At 45.9% G+C, this 25,403-nt stretch overlaps 4 protein-coding genes across 10 annotated transcripts in view; all 4 read left to right on the top strand.

Annotated features, from left to right (window-relative positions):
- Positions 1 to 10,056, top strand: part of pogza (pogo transposable element derived with ZNF domain a) — a 36,219-nt gene extending 26,163 nt beyond the window's left edge. For 3 of the 5 annotated variants that reach the window (XM_077506209.1, XM_077506208.1, XM_077506212.1), the window contains 9 exons: positions 104 to 163; positions 1,285 to 1,391; positions 2,482 to 2,533; positions 4,143 to 4,317; positions 5,664 to 5,987; positions 6,954 to 7,256; positions 8,392 to 8,586; positions 8,656 to 8,786; positions 9,324 to 10,056. In XM_077506209.1, the coding sequence (XP_077362335.1) occupies positions 104 to 163; positions 1,285 to 1,391; positions 2,482 to 2,533; positions 4,143 to 4,317; positions 5,664 to 5,987; positions 6,954 to 7,256; positions 8,392 to 8,586; positions 8,656 to 8,786; positions 9,324 to 9,600 (1,624 nt within the window). In that variant the 3' untranslated portion in view covers positions 9,601 to 10,056. Of the gene's footprint in view, positions 1 to 103; positions 164 to 1,284; positions 1,392 to 2,481; positions 2,534 to 4,142; positions 4,318 to 5,663; positions 5,988 to 6,953; positions 7,257 to 7,445; positions 7,701 to 8,391; positions 8,587 to 8,655; positions 8,787 to 8,918; positions 9,291 to 9,323 lie in introns of those variants that run through there. The other 2 variants (XM_077506210.1, XM_077506211.1) reach the window with 2 other exon arrangements.
- Positions 10,057 to 11,868: 1,812 nt separating this feature from the next.
- LOC144007005 (uncharacterized) lies at positions 11,869 to 15,160 on the top strand. Of its 3 annotated transcripts, XM_077506242.1 has the most exons (5): positions 11,869 to 13,160; positions 13,409 to 13,486; positions 13,555 to 13,769; positions 13,873 to 14,002; positions 14,886 to 15,160. In XM_077506242.1, exons 1-4 carry the CDS (start codon positions 13,097 to 13,099, stop codon positions 13,936 to 13,938), a joined length of 423 nt encoding a protein of 140 aa, XP_077362368.1. In that variant the 5' UTR covers positions 11,869 to 13,096; the 3' UTR covers positions 13,939 to 14,002; positions 14,886 to 15,160. The 3 variants fall into 3 exon arrangements, with proteins under 3 accessions (XP_077362368.1, XP_077362366.1, XP_077362367.1); XM_077506240.1 differs by having other exon boundaries at positions 11,869 to 13,486; XM_077506241.1 differs by lacking the exon at positions 14,886 to 15,160 and having other exon boundaries at positions 11,869 to 13,486; positions 13,873 to 14,032.
- A 16-nt stretch (positions 15,161 to 15,176) lies between these two features.
- cart4 (cocaine- and amphetamine-regulated transcript 4) lies at positions 15,177 to 18,107 on the top strand. Its single transcript, XM_077506243.1, has 4 exons — positions 15,177 to 15,273; positions 15,347 to 15,501; positions 16,178 to 16,285; positions 16,385 to 18,107. The coding sequence occupies exons 2-4, from the start codon at positions 15,352 to 15,354 to the stop codon at positions 16,490 to 16,492; spliced, it is 366 nt and encodes a 121-aa protein (XP_077362369.1). The 5' UTR covers positions 15,177 to 15,273; positions 15,347 to 15,351; the 3' UTR covers positions 16,493 to 18,107.
- Positions 18,108 to 18,526: 419 nt separating this feature from the next.
- On the top strand, positions 18,527 to 24,747 carry vps45 (vacuolar protein sorting 45 homolog). Its single transcript, XM_077506233.1, has 15 exons — positions 18,527 to 18,843; positions 19,484 to 19,618; positions 19,722 to 19,782; positions 19,871 to 19,950; positions 21,119 to 21,187; positions 21,252 to 21,389; positions 21,455 to 21,565; positions 21,648 to 21,782; positions 22,617 to 22,730; positions 22,793 to 22,960; positions 23,026 to 23,184; positions 23,636 to 23,743; positions 23,814 to 23,935; positions 24,017 to 24,148; positions 24,503 to 24,747. Exons 1-15 carry the CDS (start codon positions 18,751 to 18,753, stop codon positions 24,579 to 24,581), a joined length of 1,704 nt encoding a protein of 567 aa, XP_077362359.1. The 5' UTR covers positions 18,527 to 18,750; the 3' UTR covers positions 24,582 to 24,747.
- Positions 24,748 to 25,403: the final 656 nt, after the last annotated feature.

The following is a 25,403-nucleotide window of genomic DNA, read 5'->3' as shown; positions in this document are numbered from 1 at the left end:
AAGTGGCCGCAACACGCGACCTCCGCATCGCGTCGCATCGCGTCGTGTCGTCCCGTCCGTCTTGACGCTCACTCGACTGCCGTCCTCGTGTCCCCGCCCACAGTGACCACACCTCCGTCGGCAACAGGCGGCGCTACAGCCGCATGTTCCAGGCGCCTGCGCGGTGAGCATCAAACTTCACGCACACGCCTGCTCCCAATCACACGGCCAACCAAAAAAAAATAGTTTCTCATCATCATGCAGAAGCACGTTGACTTTTAGCGGACTCCATTTTGCATACGTTTCTAGGAAAAATCATCTGTATTATATCTTCACTTTTAACAATTTAAAACAAATGTTATGTTTCCGTATTTTTGAAGCACACAATTTTTGCGAAATTTTAATATTGAAGTCATTTTATTTATTTGCTTTTCCAATGCTACACAAAAAATTGGTGTCCCACTTTATAAAATGAAACAATTGACATGTTGCATGACAATAGTGTTTAAGAAAGACACAAATGAGTTGTTAGAAGACGTTTGTATTTGTTTCAAAAACAAAATACACTAAAGTAGTCAGTGTGACGAAGACACGAGTTTGAATATTGTCGTTCAGTGATGGCTTTGAAAAAACATCTGTTTATGTCTTGAGTCATTTTATCGTGGATTTATGACTTGAGCAATATATCGATCATATATCGTGAGATCATCGTTATCTTGAGGTTGCCACGCCTACATTCGATTGCTGCAAAATTTGCCTTGTGGCGTTTGCGTGTTGATGTAGGTTTGCTCAATTAGGGAAAAAATAATCACGATTATTTTGGCAGTAATTGAAATCCCGATTATTCAATGATTTTTTTTTTGCAACAAAACAACAAAATATTGACACATTTAAAAATACCAATGAAAAAAAAACACACTATCATTATATAAGTTCCTGTTAGAACAAACTGAATTTATAACAATAATATTTATTTACTTATTTATGTTTGCAAAAACTTGGAGTTGCAACATGTTGACTGTGCAGTAGGATGATCTTTTTCTTTTCTTTTTTTTTTGGTACAAAACAAAATGTTTAAAAGTAAAAAAAACAAACACAAAATATGAAGACAACTAAAATTCTTTGAAACAATATAATTAACATTTATTCAATTAGTTACTTTAAAAATAAAGGTGCAAATGTATCAATTGAAACCACTCAAAACTGAGTACAGTATGAATAATTTTTTTGACGATGATGCTGATTTATTAATTATGGAGTGTAATTGAATTCCGCTGAATTGTTGATGTGTGTTTGCATGCGCAGTTTGCAGGAGCATCTGATATGCGCCTTGTGTTCATTCGCGACCCGCGTCGGAGACGAGATGGCCGCTCACCTGGCACAGGAGCTCGATCACGTGTGCGTGACGGCAGGTAACGCGTGGCGGCGACGCTTGCTTGCTTGACTTGTTGATTTTTCTCAATGATGGCGTACCCGCGTCAAATCAAAGGTGACCTTGTGTAGCCTTCGACAACAAATATTTGCAGCTGTTTCACTGCTTTAGCCCATCATAGTCATAAAAAGTTGATAATTGACCCACTGTCGGTCGGCAGGATCAATCTACAGCAGGGGTCTCCAAGTTGGGTCCTGGAGAGCCTGTTTTCCATGTCTCCGTCCTTCAGCTGAATCTAGTGATCAGCCAATCGGCACGATAACCATCCCGATCATGAATCAGGTGTGTTAGTGGAGAGGAACATGGCAAACGGGCTGGATGGCGAGGGGATCTCCAGGACCCAACTTGGAAGACCCCTGATCTACAAATAATGGACGGCTGAGATTAGACAAGTTGGACCTTTTCTCCACAAATAACCTCAAAAAGTGCCAAAATTCCAAATAAATAAATGACTACAAGTGAAAATAAAAATGTATATAAAAAATATAGTTCGAAAAATAAATACAAATGTATTTATTTTCTCCTTTTCTTACCATTTGTATGAATTTTTTTGGATATAATTTTCAAATTCTATTTTTTTATATTCATTTTTATTTTCACTTTTTCATGTATTTATTGATTTGGTCATTTCTCAGTTCTGAGCCGTACTGCCGTAAGTCAAAATGTTGGGACAAGATAGTGGTCCATTGGCAAGTTGCTAGGCAACAAGTCTGTTGCAACAGGGCGGAGTCCAACCCAAAATGTGCTTAGGACCGCCCCCTCATTTGAATGAACATTTCCACTTGGCAGTAAATGACTCAATTAATAAATAAATGACTAGAAGTAAAAAAAAAAAAAATTGATAACAAAAATATAATTCAAAAATTAAATCTAAATGTATTTGTGTGCGTGCGTGTGTGTTTATTTTCACTTGTAGTCATGTGTTTATTTATTTCTGTCTTAATTTGGAACGTTGTCAGCTTTGGTCCTCCACACTATCCGGCTTGCAGTGCGCACGTTTTGAGAGGCGATCCAAAAAAGTTTGCGACGTCGCTCGCTCGCTTACCTGATAATGTTGTGACCTTTTTCAGGTGCTTGGGAGACGGAAGGAGCCCACGGCCGACCCGCCTGCCGTTCTGACAGGTAGCCCCGCCCCCTCCCTCCTCCCGTGCCACTTCCTGTCGAACGCTCGTCGTCTGCACGGCAGCCATGTAATCCTTCAATTCTTACTCGCTTTCTCAACGTTTGTTTTTTATTCTGTCCGATCTGGTGGTGCCAATTTGAAGTGAACGCGTCCGTCAAGTCACGTCTCTTCATATCTTGATCTGTTAATATAATAAGATCATTTTTCTTGTGCCAATTGGAAGATTTTGTGCACATTTTCCTTCAGCCGAGAATTTGCTGTCTGTTTGCTGCCGTTGAGTCGAGCTGAGCGATGCTTGAGATGTTCCCAAAAAAATCGTCTGCGATATTACCGGTGTATTTTTTGAGGTGATAAAAATTGACGTGATGACGTCACCTTGTACGTCATTCGCCGCTGCTCAAAAACCAATGTAGGAGCGCGGGCGCCACTTCTGTCGCGTCTTCGACAAAGTGCGAGTGAGCTTCGTCGTGTGGAGGCTGTCACCAATAAACAATCGCTTGCAAATCGTGCAGGAAAACTGTTGCTGTCAACAGCTCGTGTGGTTGGGGGTGAACAAAAGTTGATTCGATGCACTCCTTATGAAAAACCAAAAAAAAACAGACGGTGGTTGGTTAATACTGAAGCGGTCGCGTATTGTTTGGCCAAGATCAACAATCCGCGGTGTTTATTTTACCGTGACCGATAATTCACGCGAGTTTGTGATGCTAATCGACCGCTCGACTCGACGAGAAGGCGTGCACGTTTGTATGGCGCAGCGCCCTAAAAGTGCACATTTGTCTTATTCATAGCCGCTAGTCATGTCTACAAGGAAACGCGGCATTTTCTCCCTCTTCTGATCGACCCATCCGAGCCATTCACGGCGAGGAGGAGGGTTGCTGCCGGCTGCCGCAAAAATAACCACTCAGTGCCGAAAGAATCGCAGAGGGAAAAGCATTTTTTAAACATGTACGTAGCTTGACGCCCCAAACCGGCTGCTACTGTATCATTGGTGACCCCCCTTTGAATACCTTTGGAAAGTCATTTTTCGACTTGGCAACGACAAGACATCCATCTGTCACGTGACCAGCAGTTGACCAATCACAGCGTAGTAGGTCTTCAACAAGTTGGCCAAACTCAACAGCGCCCCCTGCTGTAAAGTTGACTGGCTTTTCACTGTGTGGATGTCGGCTTTTTGGCGCGTCGAACTGCTCGGCAGAATATCGCTGCCAAAAGTCACCTGACTTTTACCTGTAGTTGTGGAATTGTTTTTTACGTACACAAAACATTTTTTGATGTACTTGAAAGGTTTTTGTTTTTGTAATTGACGATATACTCTACTTGTTTGTGTACGTAGATGAGTTTTTTTGTGTTGACGGGGTTTTGGCACCAGCATGATTGGAACTCCATAATCATGAAGTTGCCACATTGATTCTGGACAAAATCTCAACAAGTACCCCTTCAAATGTGCAAAATAATCTTCCTCTTCTTGGTCCCCTCCAAGCAACGTCAGCCAATGAAGTCACACGACATAAATGTCACGTTGTCATGGTGGCGGTTGACTTTGCATTGAGCTATGAGGGGAAACGCCGCTCAAATGGGAGTTTTCTTTTTGTTTTTTGTGTGCGTCAGGCGTGCGAGCTCATTGGGAGGAGGAGGAGGAGGAGGAGGAGGAGCCTTCGTGCCCATCGGCCTGGCGCCGTCCCGCCGGCTGTCAGTCAAAGCGCTGGCCTCCCCCTATGGCGCGTCCTCGCCCGCCGCCATGACCATCAAGTTCCTCAGGCCACACCCACCTCCAGCTGCAGAGGTCAGTTTGCTCCCATTTCAAATCTTCTTTCTTTCTTTTCTTTTCTTTTGCTTGCGCAACCTCTCTCCAACTCTTCTTTTTTCATCCCTCACTCTTTGTCCATTTCTTTTTTCTTTTTTTTTGCTCTCACTTTCCAACTTTTGTTTTTTTGTCTTTCTCTGCCTCGTTGCGCGTTGAAAGCGGTCGGATGTGCAAATAGCGCAACAGTGATGGTCAATTGTGATTTCCTGGGAATGTTGTCCAGATGATGAGGAAATGTCACATTTTCATATTGATGCCTGCCGAGCAATAAATGAATGTGATTGGTTGATTAATTCTGACTGATAATTATTAGTTTAGAAAGTGGCGAAGCTCGACATGAAGCGACCGACCGACCGCCAGGGTTATTATAGTCTTGGAATTTTCATTTGACTTGGTTTTGCTTTTGAAATGAAGTTGTTTTTAATTAGTGGTTCTGGTTCGGTTCATTCGGATTAGTTTGACTTCTTTCATAAATGCTTAGTTTGAGTTTTTAAAAGAAACATGTATTACTTGTAGGGGCAGGAAGTTTGGGAACCTGTGGATACCTGACAATAGCATTCCATATGACATACAAGGCTCACGTTAACGATTCTCGCCATATGATCATACCACAATTATCCATATATTGCTCAGGTCATAAATCCACAATTATCTACAATAAAACTAATCTTAAAGTAATGATATAAATAAATAATTAATAAAAATAAATAATAAAAAATACATAAGTACATAATACATAAATACATATAAAATATTTAAAAAATAATACAAAGAAATTATATATAGTGTCCATTTCCGCACCACTCTTATGAGGCGCTCCCCCTAGTGGCTCTCCAAGTAATTGCTCAATAAGTCATGAACAATGGAGCCATTATAGTGGTTGAATATTAACAACAAATATCGGTAACCTGTCGGGAGACAAAGTGTCAAAATGTATCGCATTATGGATATATCGTCACCCTCCAATATTTAAAAAACCGGCATAGGAGCGACGTCATCTGAAGGAGCTTTTCTATTGGCTGCTGCGAGGTGATGTCACTTGTGTTCATATCCACATAAATGCATTTTAAAATCATCCCCAAAGGCTCATGCATGAAATGAATGACCAAAGACGAAAACGAGGACATTGGTGCTATCAGTATCACTTTCATTGAGTTTAGTAAGCATAAAATGGAGATTCAGTTCATTTTTGCTTTTTAGAAAGCATTTTCATTATTTGACTTTGTTAACAAAATAGTTTTTGTTGTTAGTTTTAGTTGACTCAAATCACCTTGGCGACGGCTGCTTGAAATGTCATGTGACGGACTGCGCTCTTTCCATCCCAGCCGGCTCCTCCCCCTCCCCCTCCTCCGCCGATGCCACAAGAGGGCCACCTGCTGGCGGAGTGGGAGTGGCGCATGACCATGTGGGCGCTGCTCCGCCACGAGCAGCAGCTGGCGATCAGCGAGGACGTCCTCCTGCGCTTGGGCTCCCGCGTGCCGCCGTCCCAGAGCGGCGAGGAGGCGGAGCGCCGGCGTGGCGCGCTCCTCCGCCTGTGCCGCCGCCTGCTGGGGCCCAACGGCCCCGGCGGGGGCCGACGCCTGTCCGACAAAATCCTGGACGCCATCAGGGACAAGAGCGCCACCTTCGTCCTCTCGCTCTGCTCGCAGGTGACTCCGCCGCCAAAGTTTTCATTTGAGTTTGTTTTCATTTCATGAGTTTTGTTTTCATGCTGCTTCTGTTAGCTTTTATTATTATAAGAATGACAAAACATTTGTCATCATTTTCGTCAAGGTTTTTTTCCAGACGAAAATGAAACAAAAAAATAAAATAGAAGCCATTCAATGGGACAAAAACGATAACTAGTCAGTGGCTAAAACAACACAGTGAGGAAAATTGACACAATCCAATCAGAAGGAACCAGGTTGGAGAAAAAATAAATAATTCTGTGTAAAAGTTGAAATAGACTAAACTGTCAATTTAGTCGACTAAAATTGGATGAAAGCAAATTAATTTTAGTCAAGCCTATAACTAAAACGACATTCAAATGTCACATGAACAAAAATGATTAAGTTAAAGCTTAGTTAACATTAGCATGTTAATGCTAACAGCATTAGCATGCTAATGTTAACATGCTAATGCTATGTTAGCATGCTAACATAGCATTAGCATCAGCTGTTTTGTATTTTGTAAATATATCAATAGAATGACCAATTTTTTATTTTTTTTATTTTTTGTTTTTTTCCTAATGATGACATAAATTACTCATTAGTTAATACACTCCACTTTGTAAATCAATTTCCTGCTCAGGGTGGTGGCTTTGAGCCCCATTTAATAACCTTTTAGCTTCCTGGAGTGTCCCTTTCCACAATTTACCGGTAACTAAAAATACATATTCCGACGTAAGAAGACTTGTTGAACACACGGATTCGTAATTGTATTCATTGTTTGTGTGATTTTTTTTTTTTTTTTTGTGGAATAAATAAACAATGGTGTTAGCTTAGCATGCTAATGCCATGTTAGCATGCTAATGTTATGTTAGCATGGTAAGCTAACATGGTGTTAGCGTATGTTAGCATGCTAACTTCGCATGTCTTGTCCAAATGAATGGAATGTTGCTTTTGTGGGCGTTCCAGATCCGTAGCGCGCGCGTGCGTCCGTGCGACGTGGGCTTCATGGACGAGCTGTCGGTGTTTGTGGACGCCGAGCTGCTGGCCCGGCGCAGCGGGCGGGCCTTCCAGCTGCAGCGCGGCCTGGCGCAGGCGCCCGCCTTTGACGTGGTGCTGTCGGCGCTGTCGGACGGGACCTTCCTGCCGCCCGTGCTCTTCTTCCGCGGGGCGCCGCCCGCCCTCCCCGACGGCTTCCCCGACAACGTGCTGCTGGAGGCCCGCCCCCACGGCTTCAGCGACGCCCAGAGGCTGCACCTGTGGACGCGCAAGGTAAACACGCGCGGCAAAAAACAAATGACGAGCTTTCAACCCAATCCGTCTTTTTGTTTTGTTCAAACATTTGGGTCTGCAACTGCAAATCATCTGTTGAAATTAGTGAACCATTTTTCATTTTGTTTGACAATTGTTTTGTTGTTGATGAAGATATGCATTTTTTTTTTTTTCTTCTTCTTTTTTTAGGCTGATGCCGGGACAGATTATTGGCAGAAAAAAATACCAATGACCAATGAATCTGCTGATTATTTTACATTGTATAATGCATAAAATCAACCATTCAATGGGTGCCACTTTGCTATTAATATTCTCTGCATATCCAAAAAATTCAATGCTTATTGTATAGACTTATGTGTCAATAATAAAACCAAACTGCTTTAAAGCATTCAACTTTTCTTATATATTTTGATCTTGTGTTATTTGGAAATGCTAGTTAAGACACAACAAAAAAAATCCTTAGATGTATGCATCCTTGAATTTTGTCTTTGAATCATTGAAATATCAACTTTATAATATAACTTGAAAGGACAAATCACCAAATTAAAACAGTAAGTGAAATAAGAAGAGAATAAACTGAAAAAAAGAAACGGCATGTTATTGCTAACTTAGCATGCTAATGCTAATGCTGTTAGTTTGGCACTCTAATGCTAAGTTATCTCATCTGTATGTATGTGTTCCCGCAATTGTGTATGTGTGTATTCGTTATTTGAAGGAAAAAGACTTCCGGAGTCGATGCTAACTTCCTGTTAGCATTTGATAACTTGCCGTTAGCGCTAGGCTAGCATGTTTTGGATTTAAATATACGGTGGATGTGATTTTTAACCTTGTGTATTTAGTTTTCCAGTTAACTCCAACTGCGGTGCCATTCAACAACTTAAAGGGACAACAGAAGAACATGCGCCATACTTGCTAGCTGCTAATGCTACGCATGCAAAATGGTGCATTCAGGGTACTTTGACAACATGCTTTTCTTTAATGGCGGTTTAACAGGGAAATAATCGGCCGATGTTTGAAGGCCACTAATCGGCTAATTAATTGGTCGGGCCCTGTTGCTGATGAATCAAACTCAAATGAGCGAGCGCGAACTGTTGACGAGCGTTTTTGTTTGTTTGTTTGTTTGTTTTTGCGACAGGTGTGGCGCAGTCACGTGTGGCCGTCGCGCGGCAAGTCGCTCCTGCTGGCCGACGTCCACCGAGGGCACGCCAGCAGGGAGTTTTTGGCGCTGCTGGGCGCCGCCACCGACGCCGTCCTCATCCCCGCCGGCTGCAGCTGCCGCCTGCAGCCGCTGGACGTCTGCGTCAAGCCCGTCCTCGTCACCTTCCTGCAGGTGCGTCCGTCGCGTCATCGTCTCGAATGGCGCTCGAATGGAAATCTGACGTTGGCGTCTCTGCGGCAGGCGCGCTGGAAGCAGCTGGCGGCGCGCGGCGGTCTGGACGGCCTCGGTCTGGAGCAGCTGGCGCTCATGTTGGCGTGCTGGCTCAGCGAGCTGGCGTCCACGCTCGCCGCCGACTCGCACATCTTGAGAAGGTAGACGCCATTTCTTTCTTTTTTTCTTTGTTTTTTTGAGGCTGGCAAAAGTCGACGACTGTGTCAAAAAAAACTCCCATGATGCTTTTTTTTTTTTTTTTTTTTTCCCCCCCGCCGCCTTTATTGCCACAGAGCATTTTGCAACCCGATGGCGTCAAGTGGCAAATAAGCTCCACCCACCTCCATCCAAACAAGTTTCCTTGAGGTGGCACCTGAGGTTATTTGAGTTCATTCAAATAAACATTTTGCTCATGAAATAAAAAGAGAAACTCACTGAAACGGGTTAGGGTTAGCCTTTATTAAATATTGCACACAAGTAATACACCAAAAAAAACTAGTACTGAAACCAACGAAAACATTTTTTTTATTTAGAAAGTAAAACTAAACCTAACAGAGCCAAGGCAAGGTGTGTTGAAATCCAAAATCTGTCGTTGGGTGCAGTTGACCTGGCGTGACCTCTTGCACACGAAAGCTTTCCTTGGCGTGCGTCCTGTCCTTTTATTTATTTTTTTGACCATGTCGCCGTGGCAACCGCAGGTCCTTTGCGTCGGTGTGCCACCTGCAGAAGGAGCAGACGGACGCCGAGCAGTTGATCCAATTGCTGACCGCCAAGCTCAACATGCCCCTGGATGTCCCCAAACCTCCTCCTGGTCCCGGTCCCGATCCCGATCCCGATCCCGGTGCCGCCGATCCCGATCCCGCTGATCCCAGTCCCGCCACCAGGAAAGTTCAGCTGGTGTTGGTGCTGCGCCGGGACCGGCAGCAGAAAGCCGACCCGGGCCCGGCGGACGGCGAGCGGACGATGACGTCGTGAAGTCGTTGGCGGCGAGTCGGGAATCGTTTGCTCGTTCCTGACATAAAAAAAAAAAAAAAAAAAAAAAAGTCTTTTTCACCGTCACTTGTATTTGATGGGAAAGCCCAAAATCAAAAGGTTGCCCTTCAATCTCCACTTTGGCAAATTCGAATACACGTTTTTTAGGAGAGGGTGCATGTGACTTTGGCGACACCTGGTGGTCTTTTTTTTTCCCTTTTTTTTTTTTTTTTTTTTTTTTTTTTTTGTGAATTGCACCGTTTGTGACAATTACAAAAGGAATTTTACATCCACTTGTGTGTAGTTTTGTTTTCTGTTTAGTCACATTTGTTATGTAAATTGTTCCATTAATAACCATTTTGTCCGCCTAAAATCAAATGTGGTTCATTCAAATAAATGGATTTCTATGGCGTCCTTACTCGGAAGCTTCTCGATTTAAAAGGACGTTCCAAAGAAGCAGACTTGCTTTTCCTTTTTTGGGCTGTTAATTTGAATACGGTAATGGCCTCTGACCGTGACCCTCTTTAGGTCATCGTAAAAGCAGGAAATAAAATGACAAAACAAATGGTTTTGTTTTGTTTGTTTTTTTTTCTTGTCCAAAAGCAGCAACAAAAATAGGATCCAAAACCATCCGCGTAGAAATGAACGTGCTGCCACGTTGGAGAGGTCAACAAAACAATGAACTTAGCAACCACAGGAGGGCGCGCTGAGGCTCTAGTCGACAGAAACCTTGTAAACGCTTTGTTGCGTATTTGAAAATCTTGAGTTATTTGATTAGAATTCAAGGCATTTACCAGTTTATAATATTCATTAAACAAATTTTGTCATTTCCATCAAGTCAAAGTTAGCTTTTAAATAAAATAGTATAGCTATTTTTTATGAGTTGATTATTCCAAATTATTTGATCTAAAATGCTTATATACTCCTCAAATTGTTTTAAGTATATTTTCATTTGTTCAACAAGTTGTTCGTTATATTTAAATACCGGCGCGCACGTCCTCAGGTCAGTTCCTCCTTTGTCCACAAGGCGGCAATGTTGCTGTCTCGATTGAACGGAAACGAGCCGTCTTCCGCTATTCGTTTAAAATTGGACATTGAAAAATGGAAAACGAGCCTTTTATCCGAGCTTCATTTTGTGTTTATTAACACGAGTCGGGAAACTAAACGCTACACAACCCTGTTTTTTTGTTTTGTTTTTCGTGAGCTTGTTGCAACTTCACTAGAAGAAAGAAAAATTAACAGCAGAAGAAGTGAAGTCGCAACAAGCTCACGAAAAACACAACATTCTTCTACACCACTAAAGCAGCAGCGGCCCACTGATGTCACTATATCTGTGGTTGCTGGGGACTTTTTTTTTGTGCGCTGCTTTGAAGACCCCCTTTTTCTTTTATCGCTCAGTTCCTAAGACCTCAATATTAGATTTGGCGGCTGCATCTTTTGTTGAATTAGTTGTCATTAATTGTATTAAAAGTTTCTTTGGAGGAGTAATATGGCGGCCTATCGGCTAGCCAATAATATATACAGATCAGAGCCGTGGCCAAAGTCGAACGAGCTGTTCCTTTTTTCAAATTGGAAATTGAAAAACGGGAATCGAGCCGTAATATTGATCCTCTATTATGTGTTAAGTTCACACAAGTCGGGAAATGAAATGCGATCTTCATTTGTTTCCCTCGAGCGTATTTTGATTGACAGATTGTTTCATTTAGTGGCGTAGAAGAAGAAAATGTAACAGCAGAAGAAGAATGTATCTTTCGAGTGAAGGCAAAACAAGCTCAAAGGAAACAAACTAAAGTCTCGCTTTGTTTCCAGACTTGTGCGAAATCAACACAAAATGAAAAGTCAGATAAGGACTCGATTTCTGTTTTTCAGTGTCCAATTTGAAACAAGAAACGTCTGCTTCAACGGAGACGGCAACACTGCCGCCTCGTGGACGGAGGAGGAACGGGCCATCTTCAAGCAAAACAAAACAACTTGATATCAGCAATTCATCCCTGAAATGAGGTGAAAATCGGTGATACATTTGTGGCTACGAAACGTGAAAATGACCAATTTATTTGTGTGAATGATGAAATACATTTTAAGTCTACATAACCAAAACAAAAACTGCGTGCGCTCGTCTGCCGGCCGCGATGCGTTCGCTGCGCGTCGGAACATTTGACAGTGTCGGTGACGTGCTCCCGCTGCGGCGGTGGTTTAAATTTAGCGTCGTGAGAAGCCGGCACTTTCCCAGCATGCCCTGGGGCGCGCCGTCGTTCTCAGGAGGACGCCAGCCGGCCGGCCGGCCGGCCAGCTGCGCGAAGGGAAGCGCATCCGCGCACTTTGACCCCCCCTGTGCGCCATTGTTGTCACGCGTGTCACCACTCGCTGACTTTTATTTTATTTTATTTGTTTTAAATTCTTCTTTACTTTTGTGCGCGCCCCACTCGCCGCACCTTTTTGAGCGCGCACGCGTTGAATTCTCGCATGAGTGTTGACAGGATGCGCGCGCACCCCACTGGGTGAGTGACACCCCGCCCCGCCCACCTCCCCCTGGGCTGTGTGAGACCGACCATGTCCTGTCATCACTTATCACATTCTTCTTCGTCGTCTTTCCCACGATGCCCTTCGGCCAGATCACGTGACCCGCCGGACAAGGACTTTTGTTCTTCTTCTGGACAAGGAAAGCCGCGAACAACAGATTGGAGCGATGTCACGTCGCCGTCCGTCCATCCTTTCTGGCGTGAACTTTGACCTTTGCCATTCTCATTTGGTCTCACTGATCTGTATCTGTACCTGGATAGCCGATAGCCCGTACACGCCAGTGCAAGCCGTTGAAAGTTACAAGGCGGCCATTTTGTTCCGCCCACCTCACGAGCAGACGACTGCCAACTAGACGCTTTCCGTTTTAAAGTTGTAAAATGTCTTTAGTCCTCTTGTTTGTTTCATACACTTAAAAGGTGACAAATGATGCTGTTTCTACTTAGTACTGTGTCAAATGTTCAATTTGGATACTGTAAATGTCTGGGATGGGATGGCGACAAACGTTTCCTGGGAGGAGCCTCAAAATCGATCTTCCTCTTTTTCGGGGGACCTGGTGGCAGAATCCGCCTACCCTGACCTTTCACCTGCGATGACGTCATCAGCACCAATTCCTTTTTTTGGGCCTGAGAACGGAAAATGGACGAAGGACGCGCAGGAACTGCTCCAATCATAAAAAGACAAAAAAAAGAGGGAGACGCAGGAAGTGACTCGTGTGTGTTTTGAGTCCATTGTTGAGCGTCCAGCTGTGCTCGAGTGAAACAAAGAGCGTTTTGTGGCGCACGCGCACACGTATCCAGAAGTTGGTGTTGAAAAAGTGGACGCGAGTCAAAGTTGTTGTTCATCTTTTGGCGAGCCCCCAAATCAACTTTGGCAGGGAAAGAAACCGCAACAGTGAGGCCCCGCCCACTCCTCTTCCTTCTAGTTGGGGGAAAAAAACTCACTCACTCACACAATCACGCAAGCACACAACAAGTGCAACATGTCGTCCTGGCGTGTGTCCGCGCTCGCGCTCGCGCTCGTCCTCGTCATCGTCACCGCAGCAGGTGAGTCATCATTCGCGCATGCGCGCCTGCGTCTGTGAGCTCCACTTTCTTTTCCTTCTCTGTTTCGTGTCAGCTGTCGATCATGCCATCTTTCACATCAAGTGTGGCGGGAAGCGGCCTTGATTGACAGCTGGATGACATGAGGACACGCCCTTTATCTAAACAATCACTAGTTTGTGTCGCTGTTGTGTTCACGTTCCCACTTTTGTTCTTCTCTTCTGGAACGTTGCGTTCGTTCACGTGCGTAGGTTACGATGACGATCTGATGACGTCATCGCCAGACTACGACTACGTCGACAACGTCACACTGCACTACAGTTTCTTCAGTGAGACGACACACAAACACGCGGACTCGACACACACAAACTCCAATTGTGAAAGTGTGCGTGCGCAGGTAACACCAGCAGCGAGGACCTGGACCGCTTCCTGAAGGACGGGAACCCACTGCTGGACTCGCAGGAGGACCAGGACCGGGACCGGGACCGGGACCAGGACTGGGATGAAGATGAGGCGGGCGTCGTTACCACAGCAACCCAGCGGGAGCGCGCAGGGAGGGGCGGAGTCACGACGGCCGGCAACGCGTCATCGTCGACCTTCGCCTGCTGCTCGGTGAGGATGACGATGATGATGACGATGATGATGACGATGATGACGTCACACCTGCGTGAACATGCAAATGTTTTGTGCTGATGTTTGTTGACTTTCTGTGCAGGGCGTGACCATGATGATGATGATGATGATGATGATGACGATGGTCGTCATGGAAACACACACGTGACCTGAAGTGTGACACGCACGCAACAATTTGCATTTCAAGAAGACAATCAATTGAAAGTTTTTGGGTATGTTTTTAAAATAAAGATTGCTCAACACTTTCTTTTGTTGTTTCCTTTCTGAAAAAGGATCAATCAAGTACAAATCAATAATCAGAAACGGAAATCGTCTTCCTCTTTTTTTTTTTTTTAAGTTGAATTGAGTTGAGTTGAGTTGATACCAAGTCCGATACCACTAATAGCGAAAAAAAAAAAAAAAGCAACCAATCATTTTCAAGAACGGCCTGTTTTTTCCTTCCAATTGCACAAAGCGAGCGGACGTTTCACATTCGTCTCATTTTTACTTCCTGGTGGGAAAAAAATAAAACAAAAAAAAAACGTCCACAAGAGGGCGACCAATGCCAACACATAAATACTAAAAAACTAAATCTGAAACAAAATGCTGTTTACGCTGTTAAGTGACCACAAGTACAGGAAGTACTAAACCGGAAGTGGCTCTTCAAAAATAAAGGTGGTAGCACCAAAACCGGAAGTGGCCGTTTACAATTTAGATTTCAAAAATAAAATACAATCAATACTTTGGTCAGAAAATATGATGATTATTTTTACACGTGTTAAGTACACACTGATGAAATTGCTTTTGCGCAACAAACGTTTTCTCTGAAGTACAGAAAGTAGTAAACCGGAAGTGACTTCAAAAATCAAAGTGCGAGTGCTAAAACCGGAAGTGACGGTACTTGACACACACAAGGTACACACGGGATGAAATTTGCTTTTGCGCAACAAACTTTTCGAGCTTGCTGAAGTGCAGAAAGCACAAAACCGGAAGTGACTCTTCAAAAATCAAAGTGCGAGTGCTGAAAGCGGAAGCGACAGTGAACAATTTCCATTTCCAATGAATATAATGATGGTTATTTACACACTAGATGAAATTTGCGTTTGTCTTTGACAGGTCGCCGCTCAACCTGAAGGAGGCGACGCGATTGACGCGACCTCCGACCTCAGCCGCTGTTTCGCGTCAAAGCTGACAGAATGTCGAGCGGACGCAGAGCAGCCGTCGCCTGACATCCGTCGGGTCCGAGGGGCTTTTTGTTGGCGACCGCTCGCTCACCTTGCGGCGACCTGTTGAATATGGAGCGGACGCCGTCTTCATCCATCACGCCAAACGCACGCACGCACGCACGCACGCACTTTTGAGGTGAGCGTGTGACGAACGAGCGAGCGAGCGAGCGAGCGGGTGGGAGGGGCAGAGGACGGCATAAAAGGCGGCGCAACGCCGACGCGCGCAAACATCACAACCACCACAAGGACCAGAATTGCAATTGGAAAGTGACAAACAGGTAACAATTTCAATTTCAAACTTGTCTTTTCTCAAATTCCAAAATGTCAACCATGTTGTTGTTGCTGCTGCAGGTGCGATGGAGATCTGCACGCGAGCGTTCCTCTTCCCGTACGTGTGCCTGTCCCTGTTGACGCTGGCCTGCTGGGGTCAAAGGTTATCCGCCCAGGCGCAGGCTCCGCCCGCGCCCGATCCAGAACGACTCTCGCCACTCCAAAACGACGACCTGGTGCGTCACGATTGCATTTGTGTGACTGCGTGCACACTTCCTGTTTCGGAGCCACTCAAAGTTTGGCCCGTAACGCGTCACCAAATCTTATTTTAGGCAACGGAAAATATACAATTCAAAAAACTATTTTGTTTTTGTTTTTCAAAGAAAACTAACTGAAACTTTCCGTTTTATGTTTGCAAAACTAACAAAAAAACTCAAACTAAAAATAAAAAAATAAAAAATAAAATTAGAGTTAGTTTTGTAAACATAAAATTGGAGTTTGAGTTAGTTTTCCTTTTTATTTTATTCATTGATTTATTCATATTTGAACTATAATTACAGCAAAAATGTGCTTTGTTTTCCTCTTTAGTAATGAATTGAATGCACGCGTCTTTGGGGATGATTTGAAATATGATTTGAAGTGCAATTTATTGAATTTATTTATTAACCGCCGGAATGAGGACGTTTGAAAATGTTCACACACTGGTGACATCATCTCGCAGCAGCCAATAGAAAAGCACCTTCACATGACGTCGCTCCCATGCGTGTTTTGTTTTTTTGTGTCTTTTTTTAAATACTGCACACATAAAAAAAAAAAATTCCAACTAAATCAGCAAGCTGCATTTGACCACACCCACCCACGCACACACATTCTTCATGCGTACTGATAAGGCTGGCGCGTGTGTGCGTGAAGGCGGAGGTGCTGCGCGGCTTCCTGGATGAGGCGGAAGGCGTGGCGGGGGGCGTGTCAGGAGGCGTGGCCGGCCTGCCGCTGGAGAAGAAGGCCAGCTTCATCCCGCGGGTGAGAACGGACACATTTGATGTTGTTTCGCCACACAAAGAACACGTGATCCAAAAGTGTTTTGCGTTTTGTGTTTTGTGCGTGCGTGGGCGTGGCCAGTGCGACGTGGGCGAGCGCTGCGCCATGAAGCACGGACCGCGAATCGGAAGACTGTGCGACTGCCTGCGAGGAGCCGCCTGCAACACATTCTTCCTGCGCTGCTACTGAACCTACCGAGCGACCGATCGATCGATCGATCGATCGAGCGAGCGAGCGAGCGAGCGAGCGAGCGACCGCGAGGACGCCAGCGCACCAACGCGTTTGACTCCATTTTGCATCAAAGTCTTGTGTCGTCCAGCTAGCATGCTAACGGCTAAGTCATTCTCTTCCAAAAATTGATTTTTTTTCAAGGCACTCAATTGGAAACAAGTTGAATGATGCACGAGTGCCACTAGGTGGCAGTCTCCTTGAGACGTAACCGCAGTTTGTCGTAAGATGGCCGCCAGCGAGTGTTGAAGTTGCTGTCAACGAGCAAGCAGACACAAAAGAAAAGCGGATAATAAAACAAATGTGACACGTGTCGCGTCCCACACCTGCGGCGCCGATCGCTCGCTCGCTCGCTCGCTGTCCTTGTCCTTGTCCTTGTCCCTGTCAAGTATCACCTTGTCACATCCATTTTCTTCAAGAAACAGAAAATCAATCGTCAAAGATCTAAATGTCTTTTTGCCTCCCTTGTGTTTGATTTTCACCTTTTTTTTGCTTTCACACTTGTGTAATTCCTTATTATTGACGCTTTTGTAATTGTATTATTTTTTGTCTTAATGTATGCACGATGTTCCTTCTGGCAATCTCCCTATGTTGTTTTGTTTGTTTTGTACATCGCAATAAAGTTAAAAAAAAAAACCTGCCCATGTCACGACTTCCTGTTTGCACGCCGTCACGTAAGTACGTAAGAAAGTCGGTCAGCAAGCTTTATTTGTGCAGCGCTTTTCACAGACACGAAGTCACAAAGATCTTGTTTACAGTGTAAACGCTGTCAAGTTTACACTCGTGATAAAAAATAAAAACGTGCACGTAACGCGCAGTTCCTTAATTGCTCTGTCATCAACTTTTTGTGGATTTTTGCACAATCGGGTTGGAAGGATGAACGGAGAGTTTGGATTCTCTCATCACCAGATCGACACGCGACAATTTTGAGAAATGTTTCTGATGCGTTTGTTGGACTCGCTGATGATGGGGTCGTCCAATCGGAGACGAGCGAGGTGACGTCACCGTGACGCTTTCAAGCTTCTTTTCTTTTGGTTTGGCATTTCGTGCGCTGATAGCCGCCTTTCATCGCGGGCACATGCGCGCGCATGATGAAGTTGATCTCCAAGCAGCAAGTACAACATGAAAAGGCAACGTGGCCTTTAGCAAACGGCAAAGTCACGCATGCGCAGGTGTGCGCTCCCCTTTGAAGAAAGCAAACGGTTTCCTTCTCATTTGAGTTTGTTGACGCAAATGTGTTCCTTGTAGTTTGTGTTCCAACTTTGTTTACAAGCATGCAGACAAAACAAGCTGGAATTTGAAGGGTTACTTTCTGTGTGTGGCCTTTATGTTTTATTAGGATTCTGTCAAGCCGTCCAAATGTCAAACGTGAGCATAAATTGTGGAAAAACACTCATGTCCAAATGTTATGGAATTTAATTGTTTAATGTAATCATTTTGACCTGAAAAAATTGTTCAATACGCCCAAACAAATCCAGTCTCGTTCTGTCGAATGGGAGTCGTGATGACGTCAGAGATCAGCAAGGTCACAGAACATGGATGACGTCATAGCAACAATAAAGCACATGAAAACTAATATGTGATGTTTATCATCTTTATTGTGACATCAGTACACCTTTATTTTTTATTATCGTGGAACTAAAGAGTCATTGAATATTTTTTTTATTCAACAAACATTTTGTGTTGCGATAACTCCAAAAAGACAATCATTTTGCTTTCAAGTACAGAAGTGGAAAAGGAAACGTATTGATAATGCACCTCTTTCATATTTGACAAGTCTTATTTCGTTGAATTAAGGTCGCGTTCGGTCACTCGTCAAAGTAAAACCAAATACAGGTATATATTTGTGAAGAGAAACTTTTATTGCTTTGAAGGGTCCACAAACAAACAGTGTTCTGCGCATTATACTTTGATTATTTTTCACGCTGGCTGATAATCTTTCTTTGTTGTTTTTCTCTGATGCCGAGGTTTATTTTGAATGTTGTGGTTGGTCGTCAAAGACACTTCCTCAAAAATGGCCGACGTGTCGCGCATGCGCACCGCGGACGGTTCCTCAGCAGTTTGTGTTGTGTTGAGCAGCTGGCGGAGGATCAGCGGACGTAGTTGAGTGCGCTTCGAGGTTTTTTTTTTCCTTTCCAGGCTCACCTGGACGCCCGCTTGTCTTTTGGCGGCTCTTGTTATTGTCCTTGTTGTTGTTGTTGTTGTTGTTGACGGCCGCCATGAACGTGACGCTGGCGGTGAAGCAGTACATCTCCAAGATGATCGAGAGCAGCGGGACCGGGATGAAGGTGCTGCTCATGGATAAGGAGACGGTGAGTGAGTGAGTGAGGGAGTGAGTGAGTCCACACTGTCAGTTTGGACTGCAAAGTGTCTTTCCAACGTATTGATAAAGTCGTTGGAACGTCGTAGGCTAAAAACATGAGCCTTTTCCCCATAATGCGACGGCGTCTAGACTTGCGCATGCGCATTTGCGCGCAACAGCCACTTGACAGGTGGACAGCACGGACTAATAAGGACCCTGAAGCCAGTGGGCAGCCATCTTACGTTGCCACCGTTACTGACAGCCTATAGTTTTTGTTCGTTTGTTTGTTTGTTTGTGGTCTGGTCAGTGCGTGTTTTCCACGTATGGAGTCACGAGAGCGAGACTACGCAAGTATTGCGATATTTGTAGGCAGTTAATATACAGCCACGAGCTCCGTTGTTCATGACTGATTGAGCAATGACTTGGCGGGCCACTAGGGGGAGCGGCTCATAAGAGTGGCGGGGAAATGGATGCAAGTCTTCAGGCGAACGAGACTCATGAGCTTAGTTTTTGTATTATTAGGGCCCGAGCAGCGACCGCATCCATGCAGGCCGAGGTTCCCACCCCGAATGCGTCACTTCCAATGGCGTGGAAAGAAAAGCTGTTGAGATCCATATTTCCATCCAATGTCTTTGCTTGTGCGTGCGCAGACGAGCGTGGTGAGCGTGGTGTACACGCAGTCGGAGATCCTGCAGAAGGAGGTGTACCTGTTTGAGCGCATCGACTCTCACGGCAGGGAGAGCATGAAACACCTGAAGGCCGTCTGCTTCCTCAGACCCACCAAGGTCCTCGTCCTCGTCCTCGTCCTCGTCATCGTCATGAGGCGATGCAGAGCAGCAGGTGACGGGTTTTTTCTTTTCTTTTCTTTTTGTTCTGTGTCGCACGCAGGACAACGTGGAGCATCTGATCCAGGAGCTGAGACGACCAAAGTACAGCGTCTACTTCATCTGTGAGAACGCGCAGTCGGCGGCCGCCATCTTGGAACACATACATACGCGCGCCACTCATATTTGTATGTGTTTGCGTGCATATGTCAGACTTCAGCAACGTGATCAGCAAAAGCGAAATCAAAGCGTTGGCCGAGGCTGACGAACAGGAAGTGGTCGCCGAAGTGCAGGTGAGCCGAAAGCGACGCTCGCTCGCGTGCGTCGCTAATTTCGTACAATATTGTTTGATTTGAAATGTCCCCAAATGGATTTGACTTCAATCATTTGAGACTGACTTGCCCCTTGTTTGTGTGCATCTTTATTGGGATGCTCTTCATGTTGTACCCAATTTGGCCACGTAGGGGCAGTGTGGTTCCACACGTTCTGATACACACTTAAGTTGTCGCTACATTAGAGAGTAGAAGAAGGAAAACGTCACGATCAAGTTATGACAATAAAAATGGATTTATTGGTACCTCGCAATACAATACGATATGCCATGCAACGATTATCTCACGATGTCACAATACCGCAATTATCGATATATTGCTCAGGTCATAAATCCACAATCATCTACGAAGGATAAAAGTAATCAGAAAATTGTAGCGAGCAGTGACGGGAGTCGGAGGCAGAGTGTTGAAGTCCGGAGCCAAAGACCGGCGGTTTATTGATATCAGCTTCTCATCGTTTAACAGCAACAACAACTCACTCTGCGCGAGGCTCACAGACCTACCAACATTTTGTTCTTTTATCCTTTCATCCTTTCATCCCAACAAACTCCCCCTTCGTCCCAACCTTCCGTGGGTGAATTATGTTCTAATCACTACAAAATAATAATAATAATGATGATGATGATAATAATATCAATAAATAATAAAGTAAAAAATACATAAAAAGAAAATAAAGAATAATTCATAATACAATAATAAAAAATAATAAATCTATTTATTATTATTTATATTAGATATATATATATATATATTAATCATAATAATAAAAAAACAAGTAAACTAATGAGTCTTCTTCTTCTGAAGACTTGTGTCCATTTTCCCGCCCATGTTATGAGGCACTCCCCCTAGTGGCCTGCCAAGTAATTGCTCAATAAGTCAGCGACATCGATAATCTATTGGGAGACCAAGTATCACAATTGATGGTGATATCGATCTTTATCGTCACACTCGTAATTTGTGAAAAGTGCAAATTTCTAATTTGGCAAGTCGACAAATGTGAAAGTTGGTGAAGAAGCCATTTGATGGTTCTGGAAATGAGCGATCACCTAACGCAAAGCAAAGCAAAGATGGCTGACATGGTTATTTTTCCCCCGGTGCTAATGGAGCGCGCGCGTGTGTGCTTGCGCAGGAGTTTTACGGCGATTTCATCGCCGTCAATCCTCACGTGTTCTCCCTCAACCTGCCGGCCGTGGCCAAGGTAGGAAAGGCGGGATTTTGCCGGCGGTTGGCGGCGGGCTCACGTGCGCGCGTGTCGGCGACAGGGCGGCGTCTGGGACCCGACGGCGCTGTGGCGCTGCACGCAGGGCCTGACCTCGCTCCTGCTGGCGCTCAAGAAGTGCCCCATGATCCGCTACCAGCTGTCCTCCGACATGGCCAAGCGGCTGGCCCAGAGCGTCAAGGTGGGCGCGAGCGCGGTGGCGAGCGGCGCCGGGGCCACCTGACCTCTGACCTCTCTGCCGCGCAGCAAATCATCACCAAGGAGTACGAGCTGTTTGACTTCCGCAAGACGGAAGTGCCGCCGCTGCTGCTCATCCTGGACCGCAGCGACGACGCCATCACGCCGCTGCTCAACCAGGTGACGCTCCGCCCCCTCGTTTAGTCTTGAGTTGAGTTTTTATTTTTCCTTCCCTTTCCCTGTTGGCCCGCGTGCCTGCCAGTGGACGTACCAGGCGATGGTGCACGAGCTGCTGGGCCTCAACAACAACCGCATCGACTTGTCGGGCGTTCCCGGCATCAGCAAGGACCTGCGCGAGGTGGTCCTCTCCGCCGACAGCGACGACTTCTACGCCAACGTGAGTTTGCCCAAGCTGACACATCACACATCCGTCCGCCTTCCGCTCCCGATTGGAAGCAGCCGCAAAATAAGAGAGTCACCGTGTTGGATTCGGGCCTGGCAATTCGTTTCTCTTCCTTTGCAACAGGATTTGCCATTTTTCGGACTGGAAACACGCTGAAGTCACAGTGCGGCCGTCTTGCTCCTCCCACTACTATAGAGGAAGGCCGGGGGGCGGGGTTTGTGCTGGGGTGGTCACTGTTTTGGAACAAGTCGAAAATGTAGCAAGTGGCTTGTGCTGCTTTCACCACCACCTTTTTCTTTTGAGCCCAATATCAGATTTGGCAGAAGAATTACAGTTGGAATTCTTTCATGAACAAAAATCGACACGGTACGAAGCATCATGAAGCATATCATTCATTCAGGCAAAACAGCATAAATGATGCTATTTCGACAAAGTCTGTTCTTCCATTTGGATATTGTAAATAGATTGGATGGTTGGGAGGAGCAATATGGCCGCCTCGCCACCTCGTGGCCTGTTGCGAAATGGCGCTGCACGTGCCTGCCAATTTCCCCAGCTGCGATTGCTTTTGGTTTTCCTATGCGAGGGTGCGCGATAGAGTCACGTGGTTATGACAAGTTCATAATATCACAAGTTTGGTGAGTTTTTGTCAATGTTTGGGTCCCCGAAAATGGCATCGTTTGCAGAGAAGAAGAAGAAGAGCCCGAAAGGGCCCTCAATTGTGTGTCACTCGATGAGCTCCAGCACCATCAAAATGAAAAGCGCTGGATTGTTTCCGTTTGTTTTCCTTCCCTCGTGTCACATTCGTGACAGGAATTGTTTTTGTTTCAGAACTTGTACTTGAACTTTGGCGAGATCGGCAGCAACATCAAGAACCTGATGGAGGACTTCCAGAAGAAGCGACCCAAAGGCCAACAGAAGCTGGAGTCCATCTCCGACATGAAGGTGCGGCCGCCGCCGTCCGCGTGCGTTTTGCCCCGCCCACTGAGCCGAGTCGGCCCCGGCAGGCCTTCGTGGACAACTACCCGCAGTTCAAGAAGATGTCGGGCGCCGTGTCCAAGCACGTGACGGTGGTGGGCGAGCTGTCGCGCCTGGTGGCCGAGCGCCGCCTGATGGAGGTGTCGGAGGTGGAGCAGGAGCTGGCCTGCCAGAACGACCACAGCAGCGCGCAGCAGGTACCGCCGCGGCGGCGCCCATGTCGCGCCGCGCGCTCGACCTCAACCTGCCGTCGTGTGCGCAGAACGTGCGGCGGCTGCTGCAGAACCCGCGCGTGACGGAGCTGGACGCCGTGCGGCTGGTGGCGCTCTACGCGCTGCGCTACGAGCGCCACAGCGCCGGCGTGCTGCCCGCCCTCATGGACCAGCTGGCCAGGAGGGGCGTGTCCGAGCGCCGCCGCAAGGTACGCCCACGTTCTTGCTCCCCTTGCGCTCGCCTGTGGCCACGACCGGACAGCCCCAACGCGTCCGTGCAAGCATCTTGCTACTCCCGCCTCGCCGGCAGGCCACGCCGTCGTGCCGCTCATTATTATTAGAACAATAATAATCAGAAAGATCATAATAATAAATCTAATATAATAATATAATATTCGGCGGGGTGGCGGGGGTTGTGCTGGGGTGCTCACTATTTTTTATCAAGTAAAAAAAAAATCAACTAAGTGGATGGTATGTGCCGGCGAGTCATGATTGGCCGTGACCTCAGCACAGGTGATGACATCATCAGTCGACAGCAAGGAGAAAGCTCTTCACTGTACATGAAAAAGTTGTGAAAATTGTTCAACGAGTCGGGGATCCCCGATCACGTCCGTCCGTGTCCTTGGCCGCAAACGTGTCCCATTTGTGTGTGCGTGTGAGATGGTGGAGTGCGTGGTGGAGTACGGCGGCAAGCGTGTCCGAGGAAGCGACCTGATGACCCCGACGGACGCCGTGGCCATCACCAAGCAGTTCTTCAAAGGCCTCAAGGTGCGCGAGCGCTCGCCCTCTGGGAGGTGACTGCGTCATGCGTCATGTGACTGCGTGCGTGCGTGCGCAGGGCGTGGAGAACGTGTACGCGCAACATCAGCCGCTTCTTCACGACACGCTGGACCAGCTGCTGAAAGGTCGCCTGAAGGACAGCCAGTTTCCCTATTTGGGCTCCAGCAGCCTGAGGGACAGGTAACCGTGACGACGGCTCGCCCGGCGCCAGCCGAGCCGAGCTGACTGTCGCCACGTGCGTGCGTGCGTGCGTGCGTGCAGGCCTCAGGACGTGCTGGCGTTTGTGATCGGAGGAGCCACGTACGAGGAGGCGCTCTGCGTTTACAACTTGAACCGCAACACGCCCGGCGTGCGCGTCGTCCTGGGCGGGAGCACCGTGCTCAACACCAGCAGGTCGCACGCACGCACGCACGCACCTGTCAAAATCTCTTCGTTATACACCTTTTTCATTCACGTTTGCTTTATTAGAAATGCTTTTCATTCATTCATTTTTCCCATATTTGAATGTTACAGTACAGTATATATCACAATATGTATTTTTTGCATTTTTTTTATCTGTTTTTTCGTTTTGCTATGATTTTTAGTTTATTATGAATTCATCATTTCTGTATTTTTCACATGACAGTCATGTTAACAGAATGTTTTTGCTGGGAGTAGCAATATGGCGTCCAGTCTTGGCTATCCAGGCACTTATTCAGATCAGTGACTGATGCGCACCTTCCCTTTTTTTTTTTTTTGCCTTCTCAGTTTCTTGGAGGAAGTGATGTCATCGACCTGTGGCGGCGAGCGGCCGCAGGGCGTCGGTCGCCGTGGCAACAGACACTGAAGGCACTTGGAACGCAACCTCGACATTCCTTCCCGCTTTTTGTCTCGTCACGTGTGTGCGTGCGTGCGTGTTGGCCTTGCGGTCCCAGCAAGACAGGAAGTAGACAAGTGCAAACAGGAAGTGTGCTTGCAATGTTTGTTGACAAAATAAAAGGAAATAGTTGAAATTGTGATGTTTGTTTTGTTTGCAGCAAGCGCGACTGAAGGTGACTCGAAGAACTTTTGCTGCCAATGCCGCGACAAACGTGAGTCGCCATTTTGAAATGTCATCTTACTCGTCACTTTTTTTGTTTGTTTGGAAGGCCACATGGAAATTTGAGTGAAAAGATTTTGGAAAAATTGTCCCTTTGAATCTGATGTTTCCGTCCATAGATTGTTTTTGTGGTTTTGGTTAGTTTTAGTGATTTAATAAATGCGTAGTTTCAGTATTAGTATTAGTTGTTGAAAAAAATGTGTATTACTTGTGTGCAGTGTATCAAAAAGAGCAGAGGAGTGACGTCATCTGTTGGCGCTTTTCTATTGGCTGCTGCCAGATGACGTCACTCGTGTGTGACCCACTTTCAAAGCTCCTCATTCTGGGCTCGATGCCACGGAAGAGGCGGCCGCATCACTTTGCCTCAAAAATACTCAATACGCGTTCGCAACCCGGACCGGAATCGAAGCTCGTGTGCAAAATCACGCAAGTCCCGCCCGCCTCTTCCGTGGCATGTACCCAATTCCGGTTCGTATCCCAATGAAACCACTTCCAGTCACATTCAATTTCTGCTCGAATAATAGTTCATTTTGCAAACGTAAAATGTACTTTCACTTCATTTTCATTTTT

This window comes from Festucalex cinctus, chromosome 19 (assembly GCF_051991245.1).
Source record: "Festucalex cinctus isolate MCC-2025b chromosome 19, RoL_Fcin_1.0, whole genome shotgun sequence".
Taxonomy (NCBI): Eukaryota; Metazoa; Chordata; class Actinopteri; order Syngnathiformes; family Syngnathidae; genus Festucalex; species Festucalex cinctus.
The sequence above is the reverse complement of the archived record's forward strand: the minus strand, read 5'-3'. Positions and strand labels throughout refer to the sequence as shown.